Below are 12500 nucleotides of genomic sequence, written 5' to 3'. Positions count from 1 at the left end.
TTTGCCACGTCTCCTCCTTCAATCAGTCCGGTTATTTAATCACAGTCTACCTGCCCAAGTTGCAGCATCGGCGTTACTCACTCGCAACCCACCACCTCCTCTTACGCCTCCCGTCTTCCATAGTTAAAGAATAAGGGGGTGTATGGCGGAATCCTGCCCGACTCCTGCCTGCACAGTCGACTCTGGCACGATTACGCGAAGCCCTTCAGGACCATGGCCAGAGACCTCGCCAAACATGCTCTTCTATTATGCTTTTATGTATTATGCTTTTATGTATTATGCAAATTCAGGAATGTGAACTAGTGAATTGTATTTTTTGTCATGCCAATAAAGCTCAGTTGAGTTGGATTGCATTGAGAGAGGATGAAAGGGAATAGGAGACAGACAAAATCAACAACAGGAGACGATTATTGATCGCTGTACACCATACTGTGACATACAAAATGTGTGTGCGTGCGTGCGTGCGTGCGCGTGCGTGCTCTGCGTGCGTGCTCTGCTCAGCATCGCGCCTCTAGCTAACGCTGACGGACAGGCCTCAACAGGACTTCAGACAAACAAAACACAGAAGAGACTAATCTCGGGGATGCTGCCGCCTGCGGTCACTCCAGTGGCGAGAGGGACGGCGAGAGCTGGGAGAGTGAGAGTGCGGGGTACCGCAGAACAAAGCTCAAAAGCCAGATGAAAAGATTGCATTTATAGTTTTTTAAAGATTCGCTGTTCACTTATCTTCAAACAGCAGACTTGCAGCTCGCTCTCTCATACACATCTACAAACAGAGCCCCCCCCCCCCTGCACACATACCCAATTGCAGTCATTTTGGAACTACTGCATCCATTGCTGTGCAGCACATGAAACACACAGCTTTCCCTCTGTCAGCGAGTGTATGCAAATGACTATGCTTGTCATGTGTGTGTCTGGGTAAATGTGTATGTGTGTGTGTGTGTGTGTGTGTGTGTGTGTGTGTGTGTGTGTGTGTGTGTGGGAGAGTGTGTGTGTATGTTTAAGTCTTGACTAACCTCTTGCCACCTCCTCATCATCCTTTACGATCCTCCAGTCAGCAGAGACTCCAACTCCTCCCCAGTTGACCAGTGTGGTGGTCAGGCTGTGGTTGGCCACTAGTGTGCCCGGGCAGCGCAGCTCCAGACGGGGGGGCAGAGCCACGTCCACCAGCCCTTTCTGCGTGACTTTGGTCTTGCCCGCCGTTATCCCTGCCTCGACCGTGTAGCGTCCAGGCAGCGCGTATTTGTGCCCCACCGTGGAGTTGGGGGTGGAGGTGATGACGCGAGGCGAGAGGTCACCGAAGAGCCAGGAGTAGGAGGCGGAGAGGACAGAGGAGGAAACCGACAGGACAGCCTCGGAGTGGACGCACGCCCGGGGTAAGAAGAGAGAGGCGTTTAAGCCCACCTATAAAGGAGCGACACAGACATCACCTTACGGAAAAGCCATCAGAAGCCGGCCGTGCAGGGAGTAGAGTAGGAGGGGTCAGGTGACTGCCCTCACAACTGGCTACTTAAGTTTGGGTTTCTGTCAAAAGTTCTGGTAGTTTTACTGTAATTCAATAATGTATGGATTAAACCTGCTTTTGGATTAAATGTATTAGAGCCTTTTTTATTAGAGCACTCTTATTTCATATAGACATGAAAATTACATGCAGAGGTCAAATCTGTGAAAAGACCCCAATTGATTATTAATGATCAATCTCCCAACCAGCAGCGGAGACAAATCCACCATGTTTTGTCCATCCTCTCACCTGGAAGACGTCCGGTGCCACGGTCCAGCCACACTTCTTCATGACCTGGGCGTCGGTGCAGGCGGCCGAGCACTGGGACTCGCTGAGCAGGTTGGGCTCAGAGTTGGTGCTGCACAGGCACTCGCGGTGTGCCCCCAGGCCCCCGTAGCGCTTGTCCTCGTGGAAGCACAGCGTGTTGCACTCCTCCCGCGAGAAGTTCCCCGGCGTGGAGTAGGAGAAGATGACCAGCTCTGAGCTTCCTGTGTGCTGCTCATCCTGCAGGCATCCAGCATAGTTCAGGCCTGAGAGAGAGAGAGAGAGAGAGAGAGAGAGAGAGAGAGAGCAACTTCAGCTGATGTTTCTTCTTTTAATTGAATTATTTTAATTTAATCATCTCGCTGACATTTAAGGTGTCAAAGGTATAATTTTGCATATGATAATGACTTCTGCACAATTAATTCAATTTAAATATACAACACTATAAACACTGTCATTCATACCAATAAGAATTCCTGATGGGAGAGCCAGAATAAGAGAAACAAATGAGTGTGGATGAAAGACAGTAAGGACAAGCAGACACACAGGAGAAGAGTTCTGCATCTTTTGTCCCTTTCATAACACATCAGCATAAGACATTAGCATATCAATGCATTCATGCTTCATAGTCTGAGGGTCCCATGCATGACAAAGCATTCCATCACTGCAGGAAGAGTAGGTGCTGGAGCACCTAGCAAGCTACGAGATGTGCTTGGACAGTTGGAATATGGACTTGCTTCTGTCTCATCCAACATTTTTGCCTACTGGGACATCTTGCGGACTGTTATCCCTTATAAAATATGCATACAGAGTAAGTTCTTGCTAAGTTTTTGCCTTTTTAGGTACTAATCAATGTTTTTTGTCTGGAAATAGTGCATAGTAAATGATGCTCAAATAAAGAATAGCTCTACTTGCACAACAAGATAGTTGATTGTTAACAAGAGGGGGGTGGAGGAGGAGGAAGCAGAAGAAAGGCCTGTTAAACTGCAAGCCTTGATCTTATGCTAATATTATTAAGGCGGGTCTCTTCCTAACAAAGCCTTGGAGCTCTGATCATCCTCCCCCACTGGGCAACTACATCAGTTAGGAGATGATTTGAAAGAGCACCACGACATCGCTTATATTAAAGAGGGAGCCTCATTAGCTGAGGCGTGGGAGTAGGGAGTAGGGAGTAGGGAGTAGGGAGTAGGGAGTAGGGAGTAGGGGCCGGTGCGGTGCGGTGCCTACCACAAGTGAGCAGGCTGACGTTGAGGAGAGGCTGGTTCTTGACGCGGGGCGGCTGGTCGCAGAGCATGGAGTTGGGCCGCCGCACCGACACCCCTCTCTCCTGCAGCCAGCTCACAAGCCGGTACAGCGAGCAGTCGCACACCAACGGGTTAAAGCTCAGGTCACTATGGAGAGAGAGAGATAAAGAGAGAGATAAAGAGAGAGACAGAGCAGTGCAAAAACAGTCAGAGAATGAGAGAGAAACAGTTTGCGATGGGGTGTGTGAGTGGGTGTGTGTGTGTGTGTGAGAGAGAGAGGAAAAAAGAGAGAGACAGAGGGAGAAAGAGAGAGAAAGAAAAGAGTCAGTGTGTTAGTAAGTGTGTGTGGGTGTGAGAATGATCCATACGAGTCCATGGCTTGCTGTGAGAATGGAAATCTGAACGTCTGTGCAATAACAATGAGCTCACTCCTCGCTCCCTGCCCTGCCCTGCCCGGCCCTCTCCATCTATTTCTGTCCGTCCGACGGACTCCCAAGACCGTCTCTAGTTCAGCCGGCCTCCAGGCCTACACACTGAGAGCTACTTTCTACAGATCATATAAACTGTGTTCTTGACACCTCCGCAGATTGGACTAACACCATCCACAACAGACACAGTCTGCGTCTGCCTGGCATATGCACAACAGACACACAGCAGCAGCCCTGTCACACACTGGTCTCCAGCTAACAGGGTTGGAGCTGCTGAAGATGGAGGCATGGAGTAACATGGAGTAACAGGAACTCATCTGATTCTGGAGGTTCTCCCGGGGGGTGGCGGAGTAGAAGTGGCTATTGATGGAATTCTCTCTATTGTACAAACTAGATCAGAAACACCTGCTGCGCTACACTCATCTTCTTGACCCCCGCCCACCCCCCCCCCACCCCCCCCCCCGTATGTTGTTGGTTTGGACATGACTCGACGGTGTTCAGAGTGTGTGCGTGCGATGTTTATACTCACATGGCGGTTAAATTAAATAAATGATCGCATATCCGCTCATCTATGGTGGTGATCTGGTTGTTGCTCAGATCTCTGCGGGGAGAAACCAGAACATGGGACAACACGTGAGAACTTTCTCCTGGGGAGGGCGAACAGCAAACCTGTTTTAGCAGAGACGCTGACGCCACCGATTTCACCTTTCACCCACCGAGCCGATACCCTCCCTCCTCTCACACTCAATCACTCTCCACTCTTTTCCACCCGTAGAATTCTGTTCCTTCTTCTCTGCTCCCCACTGCCTCTCTCTCTCTCTTTCTCTCTCTCTCTCTCTCCTTCTCTGCCAGCATAATCATTCCCTTGTTCTTCTGGTTTGGAGTGGGCGAATGGAAAAGTGCTGGGGTGATTTTAGTGTACCAGACTGGGAGCTGAGATGGAAGGAGGAAGGGATGGTGTGTGTGTGTGTGTGTGTGTGTGTGTGTGTGTGTGTGAGAGAGAGTGTAACATGTGCTGGAGTTGGGAAACTGAGAGCCTGGAGCAATGGGGTTTAATTAACCTCAATGGTCCTGTGATTGTGTGTGTGTGTGTGTGTGTGTGTGTGTGTGTGTGTGTGTGTGTGTGTGTGTGTGAGTGTGAGTGTGTGTGTGCGTGTATGTGTGTATGTGTGTGTGTGTGTGTGTGTGTGTGTGTGTGTGTGTGTGTGTGTGTGTGTGTGTCTGTGTCTGTGTGTGTGTGTGTGTGTGTGTGTGTGTGTGTGTCTGTGTGTGCGTGTGCGTGTGCGTGTGCGTGTGCGTGTGCGTGTGCGTGTATGTGTGTGTGTGTGCGCGCACGCGTGTATGTGTGTGTCTGAAACTGCAGCCAGACACCTCTTCTGAGCTCATTCTTTATCTCAGGCCTACGCTGCGCTGCTTCTGCTGATGTGCTCAGTGCATAGAGCCCACACACACACACACACACACACACACACACACACTCAGGCCTACGCTGCGCTGCTTCTGCTGCTGTGCTGAGTGCATAGAGCCCTCTCTGGTGTCTGCTTAAGGTGTTCTAGTCCATACAAACTCTGCAGGTATAAACAAATTCCATACGGGTTTGTGCCTACAAAACGTAAGTATATTCATAGTTTTCACAAGCGCACCCACACACACACATGCGCGCACCCACACATGCGCGCGCACACACACACACACACACACACACACACACACACACACACAAGCAGTGGAGCTTACAGCACGGCTAGAGATCTATAGCCAAAAACCCTGCGCGGCAGGACAGTGAGGCGGTTATTCTGAAGATACCTGGGGAGAGAGACAGGCAGAGAGAGAGAGAGAGAGAGAGAGAGAGAGAGAGAGAGAGAAATGAAGAAAGGAGAGGGATGGAGAGAAAGAAAAAAGACAACCAGAAGGAAAGATGGGGAGTTGAAGACTTTATTCTAAATCATGGTTCGCACTCACATACTCACAGAGAAACACACAAGTACACACACACAGACACAGACACACACACAGACGCTCACACAAATATATAGATATATATATACTCACAGTTCCTTCAGGGAAGTGAGGTGATCAAAGAGACTGTCATGGAGGGATTGGATGCGGTTTCTGGACAGATCTCTGCAGAGGGAGGAAATGAGAGGGTTCACTTACAGCATGTGGGACCCAGATGGTTAAATGCCACACACACACACACACACACACACACACAAATACCTACACACACACACACACACACGTGCAAACACACACACACACACACACACACACACACACACACACACACACACACACACACACAGAGGAATTCAGATATGTTGCAAAGATAAACAAAACCCATGCAAAAAAACCAGAGGGCAATTGTACCTTCACAAGCGTCACACATGATGTTGGAAATGAGGGCCCAGACAGACATTCTCATACTGAATGGCTTTAACACAGCAACAGGCACACAAGTAATGAGCTGGTGTTGTTTTGGTGATTTGCCTTTCCTATCGCTTTCACTGAAGCCTCGATGCTTCCAGCAGTGCAGCACTATTACACAGCAAATGACTTCAAATGACTTCCAGCAAAGAGCTGTTTCTGGCACACACACACACACACACACACACACACACACACATGCACACACACACACACACACACATGCACACACACACACACTCACACACACACACACACACACACACACCTCTGATTTATATATTCCTCATCTCTCCTAACAGAGGGGTATAGCCAGCCAGGCACCTTACCCATAGAGCTCGGCTACATAACCCACAGAATGACAGGCCGAGAGAAAGCGAAGTCTCAGATGTGGGTCTCACAGTTGGCTTTGCCCTCCTCTACTCACTGCACAACAGAGGAGGGAGGTGCGCGCATGGACAAAGAGGCTCTGTAAAGCCACAAGTGACTCAGGAGGAGCAGCAGACCAAGTAAATAAAGGAGGAGGAGGAGGAGGGGGAAGCTGGCTAAAGACTACAGGCAGTGTGTGTTCATCTCCATGCTGACAACACATTAGCAACACAGCCAACAGCACACAACAGTAATGATGAAGAGAGGAGAGGACGAACGACAAAGTAGAAGACAGAGAGAGAGAGAAAGTGAGAGAGAGACAGAGTATGTATGCCTGGGTGGTGCAAAATCGGACACACACTCTTGTCACCTGTGGTGTCCCTCAAGGATCAGTCCTTGGCCCCATCGGCATCAGAATGGACCCTCACCTGACTTTTGAGGCCTACATTAAACACCTTTGCAAAACCTCCTTCTTCCACCTCAGGAACACTGCAAAACTCTGCCCCATACTCACTCTCCCCGATGGCAAAAAACTTGTCCACGCCTTTGTCTCATCCAGGCTGGACTACTGCAACACTCTCCTCATCGGGATCCCCAGCAAGAACCTCCAGCAGCTGCAGTACATCCAGAACTGTGCTGCCAGGATCCTGATGGGGGTGCGGAAGTACCACCACATCACACCCATCCTCAAATCTCTCCACTGGCTTCCTGTCCAGTACAGGATTGAGTTCAAAGTTTCCCTTCTGTCCCACCAGTGCCTCCATGACACTGCCCCCTACAGCTCAAACAACTCATCACCCCCCATTCCTCCTCACGCCACCTCCGCTCTGGACAGGCCAACCTCCTCCAGCCTCTGAGGACAAGGCTTTGAACTATGGGTGACCGCGCCTACTGTTCAGCTGCACCCAGTCTGTGGAATGCTCTCCAATCTAAGGGCCCTACAGACTGTGGACTCTTCTCAAAAAGGCCTTAAAACCCATCTTCTTAGAAAAGCCTATGGCTAAAACTGCTACTTTGTATGTATGTTTTTTTCTCTCTGTTTTCCTTTTATGCTAGTTTTAAAGTCTTTTATGTTGTTTTATGTGCATTGTATAGCACTTTGAGGTCATTGAGTTGATGTAAAGTGTGTTATAAATAACATTTATTACTATTATTATTATTATTATTATTATTAGAGAGAGAGAGAGACAAAGAGACAGACACACGAGAGAAAGACTGACAGACTGCAGAGGGGAATAGACATTTAACACAGGAAATGCACAGAAAAAAAAGGGAGGAATAAGAGGAGCTGGTGAAAGAGAGAGAAGCATAAGCTCAGAGGAGAGAGGGATATGAAATGCTGAGAAGGAGAGATAGATAAATAAAGGGCTGTGCGATGTGCGGCAGGGCAGGGAAGAAAAGAGAAAAGCAAAGGCTCTCTCTCATTGTGAGGCTGAGCACATAGGGGATGAGATGGAGGAGGAGGAGGAGTAGAGGTTAGGCAGCAGGAAGAGAGATACTGCTCAGCACAGCGCCCATCTGGAGACATCCAAATGATAGAGGCGCTGGGGAAGCACCACCAAATGAAGGGGCAGTTAAGGACACGGAGAAGAAGATGTACAAAGCACTGGTAGTGACACATGAAGGCAGCATTCTACAGACAACGCCTCCTCTCCTGAATGAAGAGCATTTAAAACAGCTGGAGGGAGGGAGAGAGAGAGAGAGGGAGACATAGAGAGAGAGAGAGAGAGAGAGAGAGAGAGAGAGAGAGAGAGAGCATGCTTTGAATATTTTTGAACACTTTGGCATTATGGGCGTATACATTTGTCATGTCACTGAATCTTTTAAAATTGAAACTGAAAACAAGGAGGAAAGTACAAAAACATGGGGAAAAGGAAACACAAGGTATATAAATATAAAGAAAATATAAAAGATAAACATATAGGATCTACAGCAATAAAGAAGAAGTCATGGGTATGAGAAACCAGTATGCCCATGATGAAGAGAGTGAGATCTGTATTTAGATGCTTATAGTGCTATGGTATAGCAACTGTGCACTGTAACTTGTATGGAACAGCAGGCCCTTCAGTAGGCACGTCTACCACTGAAATAACCCAGACCCCCTCACTTTCCCAGGAGGAGTTTTAAGAGCAAACTATGACTTTTCTGTGCACACTAGTCTGAGTCTTATTCAGGCTGTTTACTGCTGAAAGAAAGAAAGAAAGAAAGAAAGAAAGAAAGAAAGGAAGGAAGGAAGGAAGGGAGAAAGAAAGAAAAAGAAAGAAAGAAAGAAAGACAGCCTGCTTGTGTTTGCCTTGCAGTAGTGTGTAGATGTGCATGATTGAGAGGGTCTACACATCTGAGTGGGACTACATATGAGAAAGAGAAAGTGGTCGAAAAACAGGGAGAAAAAAACAAGAGAAAGAGAGAGAAAGACCGAGAAAGAGCCGAGGGAGAGAGAGAGAGAGAGAGAGAGAATCGGCCAGGGTAGCAGCAGCTCCCAAAAGGAAACATCTGTACATTCCAGACAGAGTGTGTAAGGGGGGGAGGGCACAGGGGGAGTGGACCATCAGTGTGTGTGTGTGTGTGAGAGAGAGAGGACACAGGAATGAGGAGACACAGGAGCATTAGAATATAGAGTATGACTACAGATATTTTGTGTGTGAATATGAATGTATGCCAACGTATGTGAATGTGTGCAACACGTGTATGTGTGTGTCTGTGTGTGTCTGTGTGACCTAGGAATCTCCTGGCAAAGTCATTATGCTGACAACCCCTCTCCACACACGCCCACACACACACACCCACCCACCCACCAACACATTGGAGCAGCAATTCCCAGCCTCCTCTCAGGGTTCTATAGCACTCTGTCATCTGCTAGTTAAAGGGGGAGTGATGGGTCTGTAGTTTAAAAGAAGCCCAGTGTGTCCAGTTAAGACTCATGCATCAGCTCGGCACAGCTATTGTCCTGACCAGGGGCTCAGAGACCGGCCGCAGTTACAATTGGAACTTCACTGGTCTTTTTGTGCCGCCTGTCCAACTCAGACCAAAGCATACTGAGTTCTGGCAAGAGTTAAGCCTCTAATCCGTGTCTGTTTGTGTATTTGTTTGTGTTTATGCTTGTTTCGTGTAGCAGTGTCATCTGTTCTCTCTCTCTCGTTTTTCTTCTTTTCCCGTTCTCTTCACAAATCAACCATGTTACTCAATAACCAGCTGTCACACGCTGGCCGACTGTCTCCTTGGAACATCTGACCCCTACAGAGAGAATGTGTGTGTGTGTGTGTGTGTGTGTTGTGTGTGTGTGTGTGTGTGTGTGTGTGTGTGTGTGTGTGTGTTTGTGTGTGGGTGGGTGTCTTTGTCTGTCAAGTGAGAATGGAGGTAATAAGACTGTCTGGTTAAAAAGTGGCAGTGTGTGTGTTTGTGTGTCTATGTGTGTGTATGAGAGAGGTGGGGGACTCTGTTTCTCTTTGTAAGTGTGTGTGTGTGTGTGTGTGTGTGTGTGTGTGTGTGTGTGTGTGTGTGTGTGTGTGTGTGTGTGTGTGTGTGTGTGCGTAATGATGGGAGCACACATTCCAAGATCTAGCCTTCATCTCATCTAATCCAGTCGTAATCTCAACCTTCAGATCAACCGAAGCCAATCCCACAATCTCTGGCCACGCACTGCACTGAGGTGAGGCTCAGAGAGAGAGAGAGAGAGAGAGAGAGAGAGAGAGAGAGAGAGAGAGAGAGAGAGAGAGAAGAGAGAAAGAGAGAAAGAGAGAGAGAGAGAGAGGTAAAAAGAAGAGTTGAGACCGAGTTAGACTAAACACTCAGCCCTCTCAGCGCTCTTTTCTTTCCAGGCGAACCCGTGGCTCCAAACTCCCATGAGTCAGTGGAACAGAGGCCGATGACATCATCCCGCTGTCAGAGCCACTCATGAGGTCACCGCCGAGCCTGAACACAAGCTCTTCATCATGACCTGCCTGACAACACCTCTGTCTCGCCCCATCCAAAACCAGTCGGGTCAAACCCCTTCCACACACCCTTGGCTTTGAGGAGCTGCTCCTCCTCCTCCCCCTCCTCCTCCTCCTCGTCTCCCCCTGCTCCTCCCCGGGGGCTCTGGGGGGAGCTGTGTGCTGTGCATTAGCATTAGCGTTAGCAGTAGCTGGGCTCCTGTGCTGGGGAGCGCTGGTGACATATGGTTCTGTTTTACATGTGCACGCACGGCTCCCTGGCCCACCACACCAACACCTTATATGGCATGTCTGCTGCCGCCACTTCCACCATGGTTAGAGAGAGGAGGAGAGAAAGACCAAAGCAATCAAAGGACATCGCTTGATGCTGTCTTTTGTCTAGTCCTCCAACTCAACAAAAAGAAGAGAGAGAGAGAAAGAGAGAGAGAGAGAGAGAGAGAGAGAGAAAGAGAGAGAGAGAGAGAAATTGTGCTCATGCAAATTAGTACTGCAAACAAGATAATGACAAACGTGAACAGAGAATTCAGCCCAACAGGATTGTGTATACATAAAACATGCCAATCACTAGACTAAACTTGATTGCACAGACTACCAGCCCACTATTTAAGAACTGACACCACTCAACCCAAACTTTATGAAAATTACAGTATGGCTGATGGAGCCTTTTAATGAGAAGAACATAATTATATGTGGCCTAAAAATACACAGATATGATTAGCTGTTGAGAATACTGGTGCATTCAGGTATTCAAGTCTTGTTTTCTGATCAAAGAGCTAGAGAGTAGCTTACTGCTTCACTAAATGATGTTACCTGTTATCTGAGAGCTCATTTCATTTGATCAGACAGGTCCGTTTATACCGTTCAAACAGATCTCGGCTCTCGGATCTCAGCTCGGCCAATTACAATTATCTATCTGATACTGTCTATTTTGACTTAATATATATTTATTGATATGAATACTATGACAGACAGAAGGGAACTCTTGAGGCACCTCTGTAAACAACCAATTGCTGTCACTGATTGCATCTGGACAGTGTATCTGGACAGTGTATTTTCTTGAAAAGAACAAAACTAAGTAAAGCGTTCGTTGATAAGAGTGATGTGTTTGTTGTTCTTCTGACAGGATTCACTGAAAGTGTAATGTACCAGCTTCAGTTCAATTTGCCCACTGGCATTGCCACTAACAGCTCCCAGACCAATATCTCAACTGAGAATTGCTCTGGTCTTTTCCAGGCGGGTAATTTGCCATGTGAAAAATATTTCTTTACCAGTGTACCATCCTGAGATTTAAACCTAAAGACAAGCTAACAGACCAGTAACCAAGCTCTTCTTTTACTGCACATTTAGAACACATTTCGGTATAATCTGCTTTCAAATGACTGCTTATATGATTGACACCTGATCATAAACTGAAGCAATTGCAACATTAGTAAAATTATGAATGACAACAGTATATGGCTGTGCATATGGATTATATTTAAAATGTAAAATGTAAAAATGTAAAATATTTAAAATTCAGTTTAAAAATGTAAAAAGTTTTGAAAGTGGGTGAGTTCCAAAATCACTGAGTAATCGTGTTTAATAATCGTGACCTCAATATTGAACGAGATAATTGCGATAATGATTTTTGACATAATCGAGCAGAACAGTACTTTTTGATATTTTCATACAGTTGTTAATTTTTCCAAACGTTCATTTCAGAATATCTAGTGTGCCAGTGATGACTGCCAGTTTTTATAAGATCCTCAAATTAATTTCGATGACATGGTCATGGGAGGGAGAGATGCACACATCTGTTGTGTCCTCCAGCCAACTCCTCCTTATTTACATTTGGGCTATGGGGTCAGAAACCCTGCAAACATGAGCCGTTTTACAGCAGAATGTCTCTAAATATACTGCTGAAAAACTTCATTTTCTTTTATCAGGACTAACTGTGCTGTTGTTGGTGTTGTTTCAATGCAAATCTGTTGTCTGCTAGCTAATCAGGTTGCTTGTTTTTTTTTGTTGCTTTTTTTACAACACCTAATACCTCTTCAAGTAGACTTTTAACTTTAAGATGGAATCTCACACTTTTAATTAGGCAGGGATCTAGCTTGTTATTCATACAATTACTCCATAATTTATACACTTACTGCCCAGACCTAGACTGGTGTGACAGGACACTATAATTACTAATTCTATTTATTTCCTAAGAAATTAAATAAACCAGTAATAAATCAACACAAAAGTCCTTTGTCATCAAAACAAAACAGAGCATTTCACAGACAAAAAGCAATGTATCTCAATCAAACTCTGACCCTGTTAAATTGGGACCACACAGGACAAAACACACATT

General features: G+C 46.8%; 1 protein-coding gene across 1 annotated transcript in view; it reads right to left on the bottom strand.

Moving 5' to 3' along the window:
* The window catches only part of pkd1a (polycystic kidney disease 1a), a 71618-nt gene that overhangs the window by 47077 nt on the left and 12041 nt on the right, over window positions 1-12500 (bottom strand). Inside the window, exons 2-8 of the mRNA XM_048249070.1 lie at window positions 5490-5561; window positions 5175-5243; window positions 3967-4038; window positions 2993-3156; window positions 1751-2031; window positions 1017-1404; window positions 557-629 (exon numbers count right to left, since the gene is read on the bottom strand). Coding sequence (XP_048105027.1) covers window positions 557-629; window positions 1017-1404; window positions 1751-2031; window positions 2993-3156; window positions 3967-4038; window positions 5175-5243; window positions 5490-5561 — 1119 coding nt within the window. The remainder of the gene's footprint in view (window positions 1-556; window positions 630-1016; window positions 1405-1750; window positions 2032-2992; window positions 3157-3966; window positions 4039-5174; window positions 5244-5489; window positions 5562-12500) is intronic.

The sequence above is a fragment of the Alosa alosa genome, chromosome 7 (assembly GCF_017589495.1).
Source record: "Alosa alosa isolate M-15738 ecotype Scorff River chromosome 7, AALO_Geno_1.1, whole genome shotgun sequence".
Taxonomy (NCBI): domain Eukaryota; kingdom Metazoa; phylum Chordata; class Actinopteri; order Clupeiformes; family Clupeidae; genus Alosa; species Alosa alosa.
Note: the sequence above shows the minus strand (reverse complement) of the source record. Positions and strands in the feature narration are given on the sequence as shown.